This window comes from Equus przewalskii, chromosome 16 (assembly GCF_037783145.1).
Source record: "Equus przewalskii isolate Varuska chromosome 16, EquPr2, whole genome shotgun sequence".
Taxonomy (NCBI): Eukaryota; Metazoa; Chordata; class Mammalia; order Perissodactyla; family Equidae; genus Equus; species Equus przewalskii.
This window is the reverse complement of record NC_091846.1, coordinates 22,674,142-22,696,138: the sequence shown is the minus strand read 5'-3', so window position 1 is coordinate 22,696,138 and position 21,997 is coordinate 22,674,142. Positions and strand designations below refer to the sequence as shown.

Genomic DNA, 21,997 nt, shown 5'->3' with positions numbered 1-21,997 from the left:
GCTGCTGCATTAGTGCTGTCCCATAGAAATATAATAATGCAAGCCATGTATTTTAAATATTCTAGTAGCTACATGACAAAAAGTAAAAAGAAACAAGTGAAATTAATTGTAACATTTTATTAAACCCATATATCCTAGAATATCTCATTTCAACATGTATCGTTCACACAAAAATTTTTACACAAATGTTCGTAGCAGCATTATTTATAATAGCTGATAGTGAAAACAACCAAATGTCTGTCAACTGATGAATGGATAAACAAAATGTGGTATATCCAATCATGAAATATTGTTCAGCCATAAAAGGGACTATAAATATAGTATGTGCAACAACATGGATGAACTTTGAAAACATTAACCTAAGTAAAAGAAGCCAGACAAAAAAGGCCCTGTATTCCATTATGTGAAATGTCCAGAATAGGCATATCCATAGAGACAGAAAGTAGATTAGTAATTGCCAGGGAATGGGAAGTGAAGGGATGGGGAGTAATTGCTAATAGGTATGGGGTCTCTTTTTGGGGTGATAAAGTATTCTGGAATTAGATAGTCATGATGGTTGCATAACAAAGTGAATATAATAAAATCTACTGAATGTATACACTTCAAAATGGTGAATTTTGTGTTATGTGAATTATATTTCAATAAGAAAACATGAAACCAGTATGAATGTTATTAATGAGATATTTTCCATTCTTTTTTTTCATACTAAGTATTTTGGAATACTTCAGTGTGTACTTTACGTTTATAGCACAACTTCACTTGGACTAGCTACATTTCAGGTGTTTAGTAGCCACAGATGCTTGTGGCTAACATAAAAGACAGCACGTATTTATACTGAATAATTATCTTTATTCTATGAAGGCATTGTATTCTGGGTTCCATTAAATTACAAAATTATATAAAGCAATGCATCTGATGTTAAACATCTCTTCTATAATTACACAAATTCCTTCTTGATTACTATTGATACTGAACCTCTTAATCTCAAGTTTGTCTGCAATATGAACCAATCACTGAGACATCAGGGCTTGGAGATGGAGAAAAGTTTATGAATTGGCCAAAATGAGAAGGTGAGAGGATAGGTTCTCTCAAATCCACCTTAAGGAAAGAAGAAATCAGGGGTCTTTATAAAGCTAAGGGGCTTAAGAGGAGGAGTTTTGGAGAAACAAATGGGGAAATTGCTTTTCACTCCGGCTAAGCCCTTGGGCAATCATACTTCTGGGTGTCAGTGGCAGCTGGGGGCTGGTTATCTGGTGATCATAACTTCCTTAAAGGCATTCTCTTTCTTCTGCAAAACAAGCTCTGTAAATCCTCGTGATCATTGAGTCACCTCTCAGATTAAAGAAGAAAAATAGCAAATTAACAAGATTAACTTCTTTTCATCTGTGTTTGTGTTGAGAACAAGGTTGAAGAATAATCATGTTCTTATTGAATATATACAGTAACCCTAAGGTATCAGGCTTCACTGTCTGCCTTTTACTATAAGATAGTAGTTTTCTCTATATAAATTTTTGATTTACATGTTTTTTGTCACTGGCTTCTCTCACTTAGAATGTTTTCATGATTCATCCATGTTATAGCATGTTTCAATAGTTCATTAATATTTATTAGGGAATAGTATTTTATTGTATGGCTAAACCACATTATATTTATCCATTCATCAGATTATAGACATTTGGGTTGTATGTCTTTTAAAGTAGTTGAGAGTATAAAGGAGAGCAAGTGTATGTTTATAGAGTTTGTCATATTAACCTTCTTGTTTACTATTTCTTGTTCTCTTCCTTTCTTCCCACAGATTTGATTTACCATCTAGTGTTACTTGTTTACTCCAATACAGCTTTGATCCCACCCATCTCCTTTGTGCTACTCTTGTCAAATACATTACATTTCTATATGTTATAGGCCCCAAAATACAATTACATACATATTGTGTTACATAGTTGCTTTTTACATCAATTAGGACAAAGGTGTAGAAATATGCAAATATACCTTCTTTTATAATAACATAATTACCTTTCCCAGTGCACTTTGTTTTTTCATGTGGATCACTTGTTTTCAGCCTGAGGAACTTCCTTTTTTTTTTTTTTTTTTAAGATTGGCACCTGAGCTAACAACTATTGCCAATCTTCTTTTTTTTTTTTTCTCCTTTTTTAATCCCCAAATCCCCCCAGCACATAGTTGTATATTTTTAGTTGTGGGTCCTTCTAGTTGTGGCATGTGGGACGCCGCCTCAACGTGGCCTGATGAGCAGTGCCATGTCCGTGCCCAGGATCCGAACCAGCAAAATCCTGGGCCACCAAAGTAGAGTGCACGATCTTAACTGCTCAGCCACGGGGCTGGCCCCAAGAACTTCTTTTAGTATTTCTTGTAAAGTGAGTCTGCTATCAACACGTTCTCTGTTTTTGTTTGGGAATGTCTTTATTTTACCTTCACTTTTGAAAGATAGTTTTCCTAGGTATATGATTCTTGGTTGACATTTTTTTCTTTCAGCAGTTTGAATGTGTAATCCCACTGCTTTATGATCTCCATTGTTTGTAATGAAGAGTCAGCTGTTAACGTTATTGGGTTCCTTTGTATGTGATCATTTTTCTCTTGCTGCTTTCAAGATTTTTTCTGTCTTTCAACATTTTTGCTATGATATGTCTGTGTGTGGATCTCTTTATATTCATCCTACTTGGAGTTTTTTGTGTTGCTTGGATGTGTAGATTAATGTTTTTCGTCAGATTTGGGAAGTTTTCAGCTGTTATTTCTTTAAATATTTTTTTCTGCTCCCTTCTCTTCCTCCCTTTATCCCTCTTCCCTGTCTTTCTGGTACTCCCATCACACATATATTAGTCTATTTTTTGGTGTCCTATATTTTTGTGAGCCTCTTTGTTTTTCTTCTCTTTTTCTCTTTGTTCTTCAGATTATTTGTACATAATCTCTTTTGATCTATCTTCAAGTTTAGTTGTTCTTTTCTCTGCCAGCTCAGATCTACTGTTGAGCCCCTCTAGTGACTTTTTAATTTTGGTTATTATACTTTTCAACTCAAATTTCTCTTTGGTTCTTTTAAAATAATTTCTCTCTTTTTAGTGATATTCTCTGTTGGATGAGCCATTGTCAGCATAGCTTCTTTCTTCTTAGGTGTGATTTTGTTTGGTTCTTTGCACATATTTATATTAGGCTGCTTTGAAGTCTTTGTTAAGCCTGAAAACTGGGCTTTGTTTAATGCAGTTTCTGTTGTCTGCTTTTTTTTCTCCTATAAAGGGGTCACACTTTTCCTGCTTCTTTGCATATTTCATATTAATTTTTGAAAACTGGACATTTTTGATAACATTGTAGTAACCCTAGGTACTAGATTCTCCTCCCTTCTGGGATTTGCTCTTATTTTCTTGCTTATTTGTTTAGTGGCTTAGCATATTGTTTCAGTGAAGTCTATTTCTTACACAGTGTGTAGCCTCTGGTATTGCTCCTCATTGTAGCCTTGGGCATGTGCACAGTTACTCTGAGGTGACAGTGGCTTTAGCAGGGTTTTCTTTGACTTTTTCCCACATCTCTCTTGTTAAGCTGTTTCTATTGATATTCATACCTAACTGTTACTTCCACTAATTGCTGACTGATTGCTTGTTGTTTTTGACAATGCCCTGGGTCACAAATTGCTCCACATTCAGATCCATTCAATTTGGCTCTCTTTGCGGGAATGGTCTTTGAGGCCAGCCTTGAGGCTTGTTCTGACCCCAGGAGAGCTCTTCCTAGCTGTTTCTTTCTCTGGTTCTCTCCTAGATGCTCTCGGATTTAGCTTGTTGCTCTCATTGAGCTACCAGCCTCCTCTTACTTGCTTACCACTGAAATCTTTTGGTTGTCACTGGTGCTCTTAACCTTGAACATCCCCATACTCCATTCCAAATGAACTTAATTCCCTTGGGGAGATCTTTAGAGCTCTCTATTCTTAAGGACTGCTTCTCCCCTGGGTGACACTACTGTGCCACTGCTCAGGAGGTCAGGGTGGGGACATGTCCTCCTTTTCTTGGAATGACACCTCTAAGAATGGGGGCACTGAGAAGAGGTGATAGCCCCTGGTCTTCTCTGATTGCATTTCTTGTCCAAAACCTCTGTCCTGTGAGCTAAATGTGGCAAGGGAAGTCAGGGCCTCAGTGTTCTTGATCTGCTGTGCCTGGAGTAGAACTCTTGCCCTATGAGTGGGTCTAAGTGGAAGAAGGTAGTCCCAGACCTCTCAGCTCCTCCTGCCTGGGATAGACCTTCTGCAACACAGAGCTGGAGGTGATGAGAAATGCTGATAGCCTACTCTTCCCAGAGAGATAGTCTTAGGCTGGGAGCTGGGGAAACAGCAGCCCTGTGTCTTGGCTGTACATGCCTGGGGTAGACCTTTGTTATCCTGAGCTGGAGAGGAAGACTAAGTGAGTTTTGCCTTGAATTCCACAGCCTGTTATTGTTCTTACCAAGATGTAGTAGATTTTCTTGAAGAAATGTTTTCTTTTTTGCTGCATGCCCTTAAGAAAATTTCCATAGAGTTTAAATGGTTTTTTCAAAAATAATTTTCACCAGTTATAGTTATTACACTGGCAAGCAGGTCTGTGGAGATCCTTACTATGCAATTCCAGAACTCATTGTTCTAAACAAGTAGGTTTTGTAGTACTTTTCAATTGTATTGTTTTAGTGAAAGTATTAAATAGGCTTTTATGACTTGATCTGGGATTCTAATGAGATCAAGATTCAATTACAAAATGTATTCTGAGTCATAAATGCACAATATGGAATCCAGTCCTTTTGTAATTAGATATTACAGTGATGAGTGAAATGTCGTAAGTTGGAAAAATCTTTAACTTTGTTTAATAATGCTATACTTTTTTGTTTTAAAATGTATACTTCTTAAAATGAGATGAACAAAACATGATAAAATTGTTTTCAGAATTATGAAAAAAATTAAAAAGTAACTTAAAAAAAACCATAATGTTAATATAATTCATTCTTTCTTTCAGGACATGTGAACGTATATATTTGACACAACCCAGCAGTTCGTAAGTAGTTCAGAGCATGTTATTTTTCACTTTTGGTTTTCTTAAAAGATTTTTTCTGGAATAATCCCAAGAATGTTGATAATATCAGGATTAGTTTGATTGTTTATAGTGTGCTACTTCATACATTAAGGTCATAGATTTAACCTTCATGCTTATTATTCATCTTATCACAAAGAAAATGGTATGAAATATGTGCCTTTTACTATAAGGGAGAACTAATAAGGTGGAAGTTGATTCAGTGCAACACCATCTCTGGGAAAAATGCAAATTCATTGTCTAAATCTTTATTGAGGGTCCATTATAGGCACTTTATTAACTAAGACGCAGAGCATAATTTTTGTGTTAATTCCAGCAAGCGAGTGAATATGGAAAAATTATCAAGGCATAGTGTTAAATTGGTAAACTAGGGTCACCCAAACCTCTGTTCTGCTGACTGTGTTGATTTTAATTAGAAAACAAAGAGCAGAAAAGTATTAAGTAATTGTAAACCAAGTATATTTGTATACTACTTGTGCATATTTTTCGGTTAGAATTGAGATAGTCAATATTTTCTTTACAGAATGTATACTACTCTTTGGGGCTGAATGTAAATATCTTGGTAAAAACACCAACTGAACTGAGACAAATTGAGTTCATGGATAGATTGTGCATTTAAAATGGACTATATCCTATTGTGTAGTCAACTCAAGTCTAATTAAGAAAGCTACAGTTGGAAAACTGTCAGTATAAAATTTTTTTTCTGCTTTCTGTTTGTTTCTTAGGATATCTACTGAAATAAATTCTCTGTTGGTGCTAAAAGTTTCTTGGATCACATTTTTACTAGCTAAAGGTAAGTCATGATGTTTGTTATGTGCTAGTACTTCAAATGTAATAATTGATACTTCTTTTGGACTAAGCTCAAAACTTTTTATTTAGTTTAATATTAACTCCTCCCTCCCCCGACTCAGTTCTCTCTTGTGGCTTGTGAACTGTTAGCAAGTTCCTGTATTTCTGGTACTGGAAGCAACCTTGGGAATGTCTCATTTCATTCCTGTTTCTAGTATTCTTTCATCCTCTCTTCCTTCCTTTCTTTTTTTAAGAATAATGTTACTGTTTTTATAAAAATAATATATACTCATCATAAAGAATTCAAATAATACAGCAAAATACCAAGAACTATGTAGAAAAATTGCGCAAAACTCACCCAGAAATAATCATCATTAAAATTATGTGATTGTCATTCCAGATATATTTTTGTGCATACATTTTGATAAAAAAAAAGGTGGATGGAGGAGTGAATTCACAAATAGATATAATTTTCTAAAAATAAGATCATATTATAGTGCTGTGTTTAAAATATAAAAATTAATTTTACTTGAATTTTGTAGAAGAAAATAAGAGAAACGGAAGGAATTGCTTAAATTTAGATGTTTTTTCATTTAAGCAGTATTATTTCCTAAAATATTTCTCTAAGATTATGAAAAAATTAAGAGGTTAGAATTTTTTTTTTAACTTTGTGTTTCATTTTAAAGCAATATATTATTAATCTGCATTGAAGAAAAAGAATGTTAGTATTCTCACTCTTCCTGTCACCTCCCCATTCCCCACTTTCAAATTTGCTCATTTTATTGTTATCATTACATTATCAAAGATTATAACATCTACATTCTCTTCTGTAATTATAATTATCACACTTGTTTAGTCTCACTTCTGTATTTAAATGGATTCTAAGCTTATCATCACTCCTGTATCATAACTTCTCCATTTCTGAGTTCTTTATTTTGATTCATCCATAGCTGGCTGGATTTTACCATGAAGGAGTTTTTCAAAAAAGTCTTTTGGTGCCATATTTCCTATGTTTGGCATGTTTATGAATCATGTCCGTAGTCTTTATACTTGAAGGACAACTTGGCTGTATATCCTATTCTTGTGTTATGTTTGTTTTCCTCAAGATACTGTTTTCTGGCATCGAACATTGCTGTTGAGAAATCTGAAGCTAACCTAATTTTCCCCCCTAGTTTACTTTCTGAATACTTGAAGAATTCTTTTTTTTTTTTTTAAATAATTTGAAGTTCAGTACCTTAACCAGGATATCTCTTGATTTTTATTATTCTGTGTTAGCTTTTCTTGGAACGCTATATCCCTTTTTAAACTGAAGGTTCTGCACTTCATTTCAGAAAAAACTTAACTTACTACATTTTTGAATATCATTCTATTCAATTAGGTACTATTCTATTCTGTTAAGTTTCAGGAATATTAACCATCTTATGTTGGATTGTTTTTGTCCTCCATATTTACTATCTTATATCATTCTAGTCTTTGGTCCTTTTCTTATGCATTGACTGTTTTTATCTCAAGCCTTTCTTCTGTTTTGAGCTAAACTACGTTTGTAATGGTGTTATTTGGTCCTCAGTGTTTTCTTAGCTTGTCTACCTCCTTATTTTTATATAATTTGTGATTTTTAAGTTCCTAGTGCAGGGGCTCACAGAGCATTTTCTTCTAATAGATTATCTTCCAGATTGGGTTCTCTATCTGATTTTTTCCCCTTCTTATGTTGTGATTTGTTTTTTTTCTTTTTTCTTTTCTGTAATATGTTTGTGTAATTACTGTGCTTTCCTCCCATGTTGCTGGGACTTTATGTGGGCAACCCTGACCTGATGGTCTGTTTTCTCTGATGTGGGGTGTGATGTTCTATTTTGTTCTGGTGTGGGATGTGATGTTATGTTTTCTCTGATGTAGTGTGTGAGTAAACCTCCACTCACTTTTCACTTGATCTGTGACTTACTGTGTTCCTTAAAGAGCTGTAATATGAGAGAAGACTTTCTTATTATACTTAATCAGAGGGTGAGGGAGAAAGTGGAGAATTCATCTGGAGTATGTCTTTGTTCTGAGATTTCTGTTAGAATGAAGTCTAAAACAGAATACTTCTAATGGCACTTATACTCTCTTTCCATAATAGGATTGTGTTGGAATTTAGATTGTTCCCCAATTGAGCATGTACTGGAGTCTCTGTGTTTGTTAGAAAGTTAGCTATAGTTCTTTACTTCCTCCATTTTACTCTTCTCTAATCTGCAATTTCTATTCCCTCCAAGTAAAAAGAGGAAAACTCTCTGAGTCAGTCTCTCTCAAATTTGGTATTGGTATTAGCACTTAGCCAGTACATTTTTTCCTTTCATTTTATTAGATATTGGAGGAGAGAGATTCTTTGATCTGATTTCCCTGTACTACTTTTAACTACAAGTCCTTTTTTTTTTTTGCTTTTTTTCTCCCCAAATCTCCCCAGTACATAGTTGTATATTCTAGTTGTGCGTCCTTCTAGCTGTGGCATGTGGGACGTCAACTCAACATGGCCTCATGAACGGTGCCACGTCCGCGCTCAGGATCTGAACCGGCGAAATCCTGGGCCGCCGAAAGGGAGTGCACGAACTTTACCACTCGGCCACGGGGCCGGCCCGTACAAGTCTTTGATATAATTCTTACCTCTATGGTATTTCCTCACAACTTCTAAGTATATTACCAACATATTTTTACACCATACCTATAGATATAGAAAAGCTACCTGATGCACAGTTACCTGTTTTCACACGTGGTTTGTATACGTCAGTATTTGTTGGGATATTAGTGATTTAGCGGTCAGATACCAAGAAGACAGAAAATGAGTCTTTTAAACATAATGCACAACATAGAGCCATAAGCAAATATGTCATAGCTATATTTGATCATGATCTGTACATTTTGTGTAGCTACACTAATTTTTTCCTCAGGTATTTATTATATGCATTTATTTCCTCACAGCTCACTAGTTGTATATTTATTATATTAACTTTTAGAATTTTGTGCTAAATAATTACTTGTAGATGACTTTACAGTTTTATACTAATTTTGTTATTTCTTAATGGCTTTGGTTGTAATATTTTGGAGGGAGGTTAAAATTGAAAATATATGAGGCTTCATAAATAAGTAGAATTAAAGATTAACATATATTTCAAAATTATTTTCAAAAGTATTAAATTCTATAGCTCTTACCAAAACTGAAAGTAGTTTTAAAAAAGCAAAAAACAAAATGAATTTAGATATAGGAACTGAATTATAGTAATACCTCAATCTAAAATTCTCCTGGTAGACTTATACTTCATTTGTAATTTTGTAACTATGTTTTTTTATTTATGTTTTTGTACATTTCAAATCTGAGTTTTTGCCAAAAAAAAAAAGAAAAACATCTTTAACATGCCTCTGCCTCTAGTGATTGTTGAATAAATGAGTATATGGATATACTCATACCTACAGTTTTCCGTGACTTAAAGATCTCACTCTCTAACTTTACTTTAAATGTGAACGTTTTTTATTTTCAGGGGAAGTATTACAAATGGAAGATGATCTGGTGATCTCATTTCAGTTAATGCTGTGTGTCCTTGACTATTTTATCAAACTCTCACCTCCTGCATTGCTCAAAGAACCATATAGTAAGTATTTTAAATAATTTATGCCCCTCCTACTTCAACATTCATTTGTTTATTGAATGTTTACTAGATCCAAAATATGGTTCTAGAGCCAAGGGGATGATAAAAAATAAATCAGACATGGCCTCTGCCCTCAGGTAGTGTAAGATATTGAAGGAGAGATGAGACAAATAAGTAATGACAGCATATGGTAGAAAGTGGTCTGGGCCAAAATACAGCAAATGCTATGGAAGTTCAGGAGATGAGAAAGTTTTCCCAGCTAGGGAAGCCCAAGGAAGACCATAGAAAAGAGGTAGCATTGAATTGAGTGTTGAAGAATAGTTAGGATTAGAGTGTTGTAGGAAGTCGGGAGAGGGCATTCCCAGTAAAGAGAAAACCAAGAGGCAAGGCACAGATAGAAATGAAATTGCTTGGGAAAGAGTGGCCCGTTCTACAGGAACAGATTAACTAAATTTTTATTATTGGATGCTATAATGATTATGTGACTACTTTTTTCTTTGCATATGAATTGTAATTGATCTGCTTCAGTGGGTAGTGAGAAGTATATTTTATATTTAAATAAAAATAACTTACTAAAATAATTAGCATTAAGCAAAGATAAGGTATATTCCTCTCAGAATGGAATTGCTTCCTTACATGGCATCAAGAGTAGGATTTCAAAATCATTTATTATACTACAGAAAAATGTGAACTTAACTAAGGCTGAACTCATTCCTTGCTCTAAAATGGTGAAATTATTAATAATACTAAAAGTAATAGAGGACAGATCAAAACATGGATGTCTCAAAGTGTTGTTGAAGTAGCTGAAAAGCTGAAGCCTAACTATACAATAACTTCAAGGAAAAATGAAGTCTAGAGCAGAATTTTGAAAATAAGTTGAGCATGCTTTGACAAAAAAAGCAGGTCGTTTAGCAGAAACCACATGCAAAACAGAGGGAGAGAAAAATAGAAAATAATATATTTCAAAATTTTCTGAATTTTAAAAAATTGCCTTTTTATGCCTTTTCCTCACTTTTTCTTGATGTTGTAATTTTAATGAGTTGATGTAGGATGTTACTTTAGGTGGAGAGTCTTTGTTCTTTTGGATAGTTCAAATGTACATTTAATTCTCTAAGTGCTGTGTTGAAAAGAAACCAGTAGGAGGAGTTGAATTGACTGAGTATGGTAAATCTTTAATTAACTTTTTATTGTGGAGAATTTCACGTGAATACAGAAGTAGATAGTAAGCCTCTATGTACTTATCACCTACCTTCAGCATGTAACTTATGGTCATCCTATAGCCCCATCTATTGCCCAATTCCACCAGCTACATTATTGTGAAGCATACCAGTTCATCCTTACACATTTCAGTGTATATCTCAAAAAGATAAAGTCTCTTTTTTTTTTTTTAACTGAGAAAGATTCACCTTGAGCTAACAGCATGGTGGCCGATGAGTGGTGTAGGTCCGCTCCCAGGAACTGAACCCGGGCTGCTGAAGTGGAGCTTGCTTAACTTAACCATTAGGCCATAGGGCCAGCCCAAGATAAAGTCTTTTTAAAAACCATAATGACAGTACCATTACCACACCTAAAAATCAATTAAGAGTGATTCCTTAATGCCACCAAATATCTAGTAAGTGTTCAGATTTTCAGTTGTCTTATAAAGGTAATTTTTAAAGTTTTTTACAGGTTGACTAAATCAGAATCTAAATAAGATGTACACTTTGTAATTGGTTAATATGCTTTTAAAAAGACTTTTTAAAAAGTTCCTCCTCTTTTTCTCTTTTTTTTTTCTTGTAATTTATTTATTAAATAACAAGGTGGTTTGTCCTATTGAGTTTCCCATGGTTTAATTTTTACTGATTGCATCCTGTGGTACAGTTCAACATGTTTCTCTTTCCTCTCAATTTCTTGTAAGTTGTTGGTTGGGCCTAGAGGCAGTTAATACTTTTTATACTTGATCATCTGTAATCTCTTTATAGTAGCTCAATCCATGTTCAGTTTGAATTGGGAATGCTCAAAATAATCCAGGTGATTTTTTTTTAATTGCGGTTTATTATCATGTTGTTTGTATACTTATCTTTTAAAAGCATCATAATTTACTATGATATTTGGTAAGACTTTTAAAATTTACTTATTTATTTTTATTGTATCTAGAAATTGAATCTGTAAATACTTATTATTTTTAAGATTCTTTAAAATAGAAAACAGGGGCTGGCCTGGTGGCGCGGTGGTTAAGTGCGCATGTTCTGCTTCGGCGGCCCGGGGTTTGCCAGTTCGGATCCTGGGTGCGGACATGGCACTGCTTGTCACGCCATGCTGTGGTAGGCGTCCCACATATAAAGTAGAGCAAGATGGGCATGGATGTTAGCTCAGGGCCAGTCTTCCTCAGCAAAAAGAGGAGGATTGGCAGCAGTTACCTCAGGGCTAATCTTCCTCAAAAAAAATTAAAAAATAAAATAAAATAGAAAACATTTTTTCCCCTTGCAGACTAAGTAGGATACACTTAGAATTAGTTTATAAGTTGGCTTTTTCCTTGCCTTCCTCTTATTTGTCTCTGGGGCTTTAAATATTTTAGTTTCTTTTTGGGCTAGTTGGGGGCAGAAGAGAATAGAGATGGCAAAAACTATTTATCAGTACATAACTTATAATAGATATTTAATAAATAAATGAAACTGTTAGCCTTTTAATGAAGCCTAATAAATAAAGGTAGCAGAATGTTACCAAGATTATTTCTGACCTTCTGAGTTATAATTAGAATACTTCATTATTTTATACAGTGGAATGTGCAATTGTTCTTATCTAATTTACCATTTTTACAGAAACAGCTGTAATACCTATTAATGGTTCACCTCGAACACCAAGGCGAGGTCAGAACAGGAGTGCACGGATAGCAAAACAACTAGAAAATGATACAAGAATTATTGAAGTTCTCTGTAAAGAACATGAATGTAATATAGATGAGGTAATTTAACTTCATAATTTCTTTAAAATAGTTAAAGTAGATTTAGATGTAAGTTCTTCCTAACAGTATATACTTTTTTTGTGATGAGCTTGCTTTTTGTAATTAGTGCCAACTCTTTTATAGTAGCAAAATATTTAGAAAAAACTTAATTTTCATATTCAGTTACTTTGATTTTAAAGAGAGTAGCTCCCTCACTTTGGAATCACTGAAATGTACATTATTAAGGCAGTAAGTAGTTTTCAAATGTATTTGTTCTTTGATTCCTCTGTGATTATGATACCCCTAATGTTTTAAAATATCCTTCTAAGAAAACGCTAGTGTTTTGGTTTAGCAATAAATGATACCAACATTAAATTTCTGTTCAGCCTTCTGTAATTACTCTCTTTCTAAATACTACACCAGATGTTAATGGCTGGTAGAGAATACACATGAACTACCCAGGAGTTGCTTATCTTGTTCATAGAATCTGGAATGTTGGAATTGGAAGGAATCTTACAAATAATCTACTCAGTTTCCTTTTAGTCATGAGTAAACAAGCTTCTAGAGACTGATAGCTAATTACTAACAGAGTCTAGACTTTGAGACATCTGCTACTGGTACCATGCTGTTTCTCTCATACGTTGTTGTAATGTCCATAATTCACTACCACCAAACAACTGTGTGAAATGTCACATCTTTGAAAGTTCTCTGTCAGCTCTGAGAAGGAATGGGGGTCTAGATCTCAAAATCTAGTTTAAGAAGTTTTGAAATGATTTATCAAGATATCTGGGTTTTAGCACTGTGGCTTTTGTTAATTTCAACAAAATATAGTTACAGACATATAGGTACAGGTGTATTAACTTTATACATATGTATTTACTTTTTCACTTTTCTAGAATCACAAATTGTCTTTGCTAATAGGCTGACAAATGTAGTTGAAATACTTTTTGTTACTCTAGTCTGTTGCTTAGTCCCTCAAGATAACGAATGGGAATAAATGCAGTTTTCTAATTCCTGGTTGTTAATTCTCTGGATTTCAGAACTACTTACAAAATTTCATTTATAAAATCAAGAATAAATCATCTTTTTACTTTTCATTTTAAATAACTTTTTTATAATTTAGAATTTTTATGGTAGTGATTTTTAAAGTATAGATGATTAAAAGCTTTGGTAGTAATTGACGTTAATTAGTTAAGTGACACTTGATTATTTACCTATAGCATTAATGATTGTATAACTTCGGTTAGTTATACATATGGTTATATAATTATTGGTTAGTCATACTAACTGATTAATTAGAATTACCTACCTTATAAATATTCTAGTTAAGTGCAAGTTAATTAGAAAACAAAACTAATAAGTATTACAGGGGGTTAATTCTTACAACTTATTTATGAAGTTTGAAGATAGGAACTCAAATGATTTCCGCCTTAATAAATGTAGACTCCAAGTTCGGAAAAGGAAGTTAACTGAAGAAAAGTAAGTTGTTTAAAATTTCATAACACATTGCCTGTATAGAATAGCCAGAAATATAACTTCAAGTTTTCTGAGTATGATCTTTATCATCCATGTTAAATGTGAGGTGCTCTTGCATGAAACTGGGTAATTCCACAAAACATTTTCATTTGGTTTTTATTTGAATTATTGGGTATTGTTTTTGTGTGTGAAATTTTCTTATAAAAACAGATTATTTTCCTAAATGTATGCTAAAATAATTGACTTGATATTCCTTAGGCTAGGTACAGATGATGTGTGTGAAGTGGCCCAAAAATATGCTTTGGGGAGAAATCAGAGACAGTGTGGAGAAGTGAAAGGAGTTGTGGCTTTGATAAGAGACAGATTTGGTTTTAATTACACTTTGCCACTTCCTAGCTGTGTAACTTTGGTCAATTTACTTAATTTTTTGAGCCTCCCATCTTTTCATCATTTGTTAAGTGTAAACTATTAAAGTTTATTTCAATGGGTTTTCTCCTTATAAGTCCCATTTCTTTAATAATTCCCCATTCCACCTCTATTTTAGGACCTGAAGTCTGCCTCCATAAATTAAAAAGTAAATGATTTAATTAATTATAAATAAATATCACACTTGGTTGAATGTAAGTCATTGATCAAACTGTCAGTTAACACTTTCATTCTAGTGTTAATAGTGACAGAGATTAGTTTTTTTTTAATTGTAATGATCACATTATAACTTTATCTCTTTCAGGTGAAAAATGTTTATTTCAAAAATTTTATACCTTTTATGAATTCTCTTGGAATTGTAGCTTCTAATGGACTTCCAGAGGTAATCTGAAATTTAAGAGAGTAAACTTAATAAAAAGTTAATGTGTTTTGGGACTTTCGGGAGAGAAAATAGTTGTCTAAATTTCTTAAGATCATTCTACTGTATTTTAAATATTTTTTGCTGAAGGAAAGGAATCTAAGTAGAATTGTGGTGAACCAATTTTATGTAGTAACAAAAGAACCTTTTGAATATATACTCAAATGTATAAATAAGCAACATTTTGTAATTTGCACTAGAAATTGATTTATGCTGAAATTTTTCAAAAATCAAAGTGTAGGCTTTTTAATTCTAAATGCCGTTAAATATTTAAATGTAACTAAAGATGCACAATCAGATTTGATTTAATTTGCTTTGCTATGCTTCCTTAAGCATAAGATCCCTGATTAATGCCATCAACATTATTGGCATTACTGTATTGTGGAGCATCTCTTTGAGTAGTTTTAAAAACTATTTATTGAAAATAAATTCAGTTGAAATGACTGTGATTATATTGCAGAAATGTTTTATCTTAATGGTGTGCCATCCATCTATCTGTTTCTTTTCACATTTTGCCTCAAATATCTTGCTCTTCATTGAGAACAGAACAAGTGAGAACTTTATGTAGTAAGTGAAATTTGTGGAGAAAAGGATGCTTAGATAAATGAAGAAAAAGTACTCAGTGATAAATCAATGTTTTAGAAGCACCTGGTATTAGTCACCAAGACCAAAAGACGTGAAATAAGATAGCTAGACTGCTGATTCTCTGACCTGAATTGGTAGCTAGTCCTTGAATTAATTAACTTACTCATTTGACAGTTATTTATTGAGTGCCTAATATGTGCCAGGCCTTGCACTAGATATCATCAATACAGAAATTTAACTCACAGTCACTGTCATTAAGGTGCTAGTGAAAGAGACAGACAAAGAAATAGAACATTACGGGAGTCTACAAGAGTCTGACAGAAGTGTGCACAGGGTGTTGTGATATCTCAGGGGGTCGCCTAATCCAAACTGGGTAGATCGCTTTTGTGGCAAATTATCCAGAGGTGATGTGAATTCTGAGCTGAGTAGGCTTTATGAGAGGTGGCATTTCCAGGACTTGGAAATTATAGATTCAAAGGCACAGTGATATGTGATAATGTGGTTTGTTCAGTGAACTCCAACTAATCTTTAAGATTGGGATGTAGGGAGGAGAGTGGTAGGATATGGTATACAGAGGCAAGAAGGGACCGAATGGTGTCTTACTGAGTCTTGCTACCAACGTATGTACCAAAAAATATGCTGTTCACAACTCTAAAGAATCTTAGACACTCATACTAGTTTTTCTTCGCTTAGAAAGGATTACAGTTTTAATAGAAATCTTAAGAGAAACTTTATGTTTTCCCCAGTATTTTGCATATAGCGTTAATGGCTGCCAATCAATAAATGATTGGTAATTAGTGGTTCACTAAGAGAAGGCAAGAACAAACATGAATGACTGTTCTGCCTAAAAAATTTATGCAAACAAACACAAAGTTTACATTTAACTGGTTTCTTCCTACCACTCCTGTTAGAAAGCAATTTTAGTTCTCTGATTGGAAACACTTCAGCTTTAAAAGTCACAGTAGAAGCTATGCCAAATAGTTGTCTTTTGGGCATTGGTTTTTAAATTATGATTATAAAATTATGAATCAGAACTGATAAAAGAATTGCAGATTTTAGCAATTAAAAAGTGTAGGGGCTGGCCTGGTTGCGCAGCGGTTAAACGTTCGCTCATTCCACTTCAGTGGCCCAGGGTTCGCCAGTTCAGATCCTGGTTTCGGACATGGCACAGCTTGTCAAGCCAGGCTGTGGTAGGCATCCCACATAGAAAGTAGAGGAAGATGGGCACGGATGTTAGCTCAGGGCCAGTCTTCCTCAGCAAAAAGAAGAGGATTGGCAGCAGATGTTAGCTCAGGGCTAATCTTCCTCAAAAAAAAAAAAAGATAAATAGAAATAAAAAAAATAAAAAAGTGTCTAAGATTTGGAATAAATCATGCAGGTGTGTTAATTGGGATAATTAATTGAGCTAAGACTCTTGCCCAAGATACTTAACTGAAGGGAGTTGGACTGAAGCAAAGGATTTAGAAAAGGTAGGCAGAATATATAATCCAAGAGGATTTGTTCAATGTTTGAAAAATACTTTTATGTTAAGTGTAGTAAAAGATTAAAAGTGATGGGAAATTTGGAGGATTGTGGAAATCAAATGCTTATACTACCTACTTTTATCTGTAGTTCCATCTCAGTACTGTTTTGTGGCATTGGTGATCCTTCTCTAAATAACGTTCTAATGAATGGGGTGCATGCATAAAATAGACTTGAAATTTGCAAATTTTCTTTACTTCACTTTTAGATACACCTTGCTTACATTGCATGTAAACTCATGTATATTGTAATATTAAGCGTATATTGTACAAAAATTCTTTAAATCTGTATTTCTCTGTACTGAGAGATACAATGACATGAAAAGGATAATTATCAGTATTTTTTTTTGAGGTGGAAAGTCTCTCTAAACAATATGAAGAAATTTACCTTAAAAACAAAGATCTAGATGCAAGATTATTTCTGGATCATGATGAAACTCTTCAGGCTGATCCTGCAGACAGGTATTAAACAGGGTATATTTTTATTTCTTAATATGCTTTTGCTATAGATCGATTTTGATATAGATAGGTTAAATAGGTTTTTATTTAACTTAGTGACCTTTGAATACCATTTATAATAAATTATTTCAAATGCCTATACATAAAGTTAATAATAAGATAAAATTCTAAGCATATAATTTATTAACAGAGCTTTTTTTAAAATAAGCTACAATGCCTTTACATGGATTGTAAATCTCTTCTACTTTTCATTAAAATTAGTGGAAAAATATCCTTTGGGGGCTGGCTCCGTGGCCGAGTGGTTAAGTTCATGTACTCCACTTCGGGGGCCAGGGTTTCACGTGTTCAGATCCTGGGCGCGGACGTGACACCACTCATCAGGTCACGTTGAGGCGGCATCCCACATGCCACAACTAGAAGGACTCACAACTAAAATATACAACTATGTGCTAGGGGGATTTGGGGAGAAAAAGCAGGAAAAAAAAAGATTGCCAACAGTTGTTAGCTCAGGTGCCTATCTTAAAAAAAAAAATCCTTTGTATCAACTACCTGAATATTAGTTTGGCTCCTAGTATGCACAGGCTTGTGTTGATTTTTATTTTTATTTAAGTAATTTCTTTCCAGCCAAGTTAAAACGAGAATAAATCTTTTATTTCTTTCATGTTTTTTGGAATGTAGTTGAGTTTTCACTTTATCTCACTAAATCTGTTTCCTCATCTGTAAAATACAAGCATTTACGCTAAGAGTCACATGTATACTCAGTATACTTTGTACTATAAACACATGTAGATAGACGAAAGCAGTTTGTAAATAGTAGAGTCATAGAAAAATGCTAGCTCCTTAGTCCCTAATTCAATTTATGGGTTTCACTATATTTTCATACATCTAGGATAGGATGAGTTTCTACATATAAGAAAGCATATCACCTGAGTCAGGAAAGTGGAAAGTAAAGATGTTGAAGAGTCATTTGAATATATGTCTCTTTTTTTTCTTTTTAACTGAAACAAAAAACTGTTCACCCATTTCTTCCACCCCCTGCCCCTGGCAAGCACCAGTCTGTTCTCTGTATCTATGAGTAGTTTGGTGGTTTGTTTTTTTTGTTTTTTTGTTTTTTACCTTCCCTGTATAAGAGAAATCATAAGAGAAGTCTTTCTGTGTCTGACTTTTTTCACTTGGGGTCCATACATGGTGTTGCAAATGGCAAGATTTCATTCTTTTTTTTGTGGCTGAATAATATTGTATACATACTACAATGTTTTGAATCCATTCACCCATCAATAGACGCTTAGGTTGTTTTCCTGTCTTGGCTGTTGTAAATAATGCTGCAGTGAACATGGTGGGTGCATATATCTTTTCAAGTTAGTGTTTTCATTTTCTTCTGATAAATACTCAGAAGTGAAATTGCAGGATCATAGGGTGGCTCCATTTTTTTTTTTTTAATTTTTATTTTTTTCGGATGTACATCATTTTTCAAATTCTGTATACATTACATCATGTTCACCACCCGAACACTAATTATAGTGCATCCCCTCACATGTGACCCTAATCACCCCTTTTGCCCTCCCCCCTTCCCCAATGGTAACCACCAGTCCAATCTCCAATGCTATGTGATTTTTTTTTTTTGTCGTTTTCATCTTCTACTTATGAGTGAGATCATATGGTATTTGACTTTCTCCCTCTGACTTATTTCACTCAGCATTATACCCTCAAGGTCCATCCATGTTGTCACAAATGGCCGGATTTCATCATTTCTTATGGCTGAGTAGTAGTCCATCGTGTATAAATACCACATCTTCTGTATCCATTCGTCCCTTGATGGGCACCTAGGTTGCTTCCAAGTCTTGGCTAATTGTGTATAATGCCGCAGTGAACATAGGGGTGCAAGTATCTTTATGCCTTTGTGTTTTCAAGTTCTTTGGATAAATACCCAGCAGTGGAATAGCTGGATCATATGGTAGATCTATCCTTAATTTTCTGAGGATACTCCAAACTGCTTTCCATAGTGGCTGCACCAGTTTGCACTGCCACCAGCAGTGAACAAGGGTTCCCTTCTCTCCACACCCTCTCCAACATTTGTTGTTTCCTGTCTTGTTAATTATAGCCATTCTGAACGGAGTGAGGTGATACCTCATTGTAGTTTTGATTTGCATTTCCCTGATAGCTAATGATCTTGAGCATCTTTTCATATGCCTGTTGGCCATCTGTATATCTTCTTTGGAGAAATCTCTGTTCAGATCTTTTGCCCATTTTCTAATTGGATTGTTGGTTTTTTTGTTGTTCAGCTGTATGAGTTCTTTGTATATTTTGGATATTAACCCCTTATCTGATACGTGGTGTGCAAATATCTTCTCCCAATTGTTAGGTTGTCTTTTCGTTTTGTTGATGGTTTCCTGTGCTGTGCAGAAGCTTTTTAGTTTGATCTAGTCCCATTTGTTCATTTTTTCTTTTGTTTCCCTTGCCCGGTCAGACATGGGACTTGAAAATATGCTGCTCAGACCAATGTCATAGAGCGTACTGCCTATGTTTTCTTCTAGAAGTTTCATGGTTTCGGGTCTTACATTCAAGTCTTTAATCCATTTTGAGTTGATTTTTGTGCATGGTGTAAGGGAATGGTCTACTTTCATTCTTTTGCATGTGGCTGTCCAGTTCTCCCAACACCATTTATTGAAGAGACTCTCCTTTCTCCATCGTATGCTCTTGGCTCCCTTGTCGAATATTAGCTGTCCATACACGTGTGGGTTTACTTCTGGGCTCTCAATTTTGTTCCATTGATCTGTGTGTCTGTTTTTGTGCCAGTACCATGCTGTTTTGGTTATTATGGCTTTGTAGTATAATTTGAAATCGGGGAGTGTGATACCTCCAGCTTTGTTCTTTTTTCTCAGGAATCCTTTGGCTATTTGGGGTCTTTTGTTGTTCCGTATAAATTTTAGGATTCTTTGTTCTATTTCTGTAAAAAATGTTCTTGGAACTTTGATAGGGATTGCATTGAATCTGTAGATTGCTTTAGGAAGTATGGACATTTTAACAATGTTAATTCTTCCAATCCAAGAGCACGGAGTATCTTTCCATTTCTTTGTGTCGTCTTCGATTTCTTTCAACAATGTCTTATAGTTTTCAGTGTACAGGTCTTTCACCTCTTTTGTTAAGTATATTCCTAGGTATTTTATTCTTTTTGTTGCAATTGTATTCTTAATTTCTCTTTCTGCTACTTCATTGTTAGTGTATAGAAACACAACCAATTTTTGTACATTGATTTTGTATCCCGCAACTTGACTGTAATCCTTTATTATTTCTAAAAGTTTTTTAGTGGACTCTTTAGGGTTTTCTAGATATAAAATCATGTCGTCTGCAAAGAGTGATAGTTTCACTTCTTCTTTTCCAATGTGGATCCCTTTTGTTTCTTTTTCTTGCCTGATTGCTCTGGCTGGGACTTCCAATACTATGTTAAATAAGAGTGGTGGCAGTGGGCATCCTTGTCTGGTTCCTGTTCTTAGAGGGATAGCTTTCAGTTTTTCTCCATTGAGAATGATATTTGCTGTGGGTTTGTCATATATGGCCTTTACTATATTGAGGTATTTTCCTTCTATACCCATTTTATTTAGAGTTTTTATCATAAATGGATGCTGTATCTTGTCAAATGCTTTCTCTGCATCTATTGAGATGATCGTGTGATTTTTATTCTTCATTTTGTTAATGTGGTGTATCACGTTGATAGATTTGCGGATGTTGAACCATCCCTGCATCCCCAGAATGAAACCTACTTGATCATGATGTATGATCTTTTTAATGTATTGTTGTATTCGATTTGCTAGTATTTTGTTGAGGATTTTTGCATCGATGTTCATCAGTGATATTGGCCTGTAATTTCCTTTTTTTGTGTTGTCCTTGTCTGGTTTTGGTATCAGGATAATGTTTGCTTCGTAGAAGGATTTAGGAAGCCTCCCCGCCTCTTCAATTTTTTGGAAGAGTTTGAGAAGGATGGGTATTAGGTCTTCTTTGAATGTTTGGTAGAAGTCACCAGGGAAGCCATCTGGTCCTGGACTTTTATTTTTTGGGAGGTTTTTAATTGCTGTTTCGATCTCCTTACTGGTAATTGGTCTATTCAAATTTTCTACATCTTCTTGGTCCAGTTTTGGAAGGTTGTATGTTTCTAAGAATTTATCCATTTCCTTTAGATTATCCATTTTGTTGGCGTATAGCTTTTCATAGTATTCTCTTATTGTCTTTTGTGTTTCTGAGGTGTCCGTTGTAATCTCTCCTCTTTCATTTCTGATTTTGAGCCTTCTCTCTTTTTTCCTTGGTGAGTCTAGCTAAGGGTTTGTCAATTTTGTTTATCTTTTTGAAGAACCAGCTCTTGGTTTCATTAATTTTTTCTATTGTTTTTTTAGTCTCTATTTCATTTATTTCTGCTCTGATTTTTATTATTTCCTTCCTTCTGCTGATTTTGGGCTTTGTTTGTTGTTCTTTTTCCAGTACCTTTAGGTGCACTTTTAGATTGTCTATTTGGGATTTTTCTTCTTTGTTGAGGTAGGCCTGAATTGCTATAAACTTCCCTCGTAGAACCGCTTTTGCTGTATCCCACAGATTTTGGCATGTCGTGTTTTCGTTTTCATTTGTCTCCAGGAATTTTTTAATTTCTTCTTTGATTTCTTCATTGACCCAATCCTTGTTCAGTAGCATTTTGTTCAATCTCCACGTCTTTATGGCTTTTCTGGTGTTCTTTCTGTAGTTGA

General features: G+C 34.3%; 1 protein-coding gene across 5 annotated transcripts in view; it reads left to right on the top strand.

Moving 5' to 3' along the window:
* The window catches only part of RB1 (RB transcriptional corepressor 1), a 155,259-nt gene that overhangs the window by 37,056 nt on the left and 96,206 nt on the right, over positions 1-21,997 (top strand). For 3 of the 5 annotated variants that reach the window (XM_070578233.1, XM_070578232.1, XM_070578237.1), the window contains exons 5-10: positions 4,980-5,018; positions 5,780-5,847; positions 9,350-9,460; positions 12,259-12,401; positions 14,587-14,664; positions 17,158-17,267. In XM_070578233.1, coding sequence (XP_070434334.1) covers positions 4,980-5,018; positions 5,780-5,847; positions 9,350-9,460; positions 12,259-12,401; positions 14,587-14,664; positions 17,158-17,267 — 549 coding nt within the window. The remainder of the gene's footprint in view (positions 1-4,979; positions 5,019-5,779; positions 5,848-9,349; positions 9,461-12,258; positions 12,402-14,586; positions 14,665-17,157; positions 17,268-21,997) is intronic. The other 2 variants (XM_070578235.1, XM_070578234.1) reach the window with 1 other exon arrangement.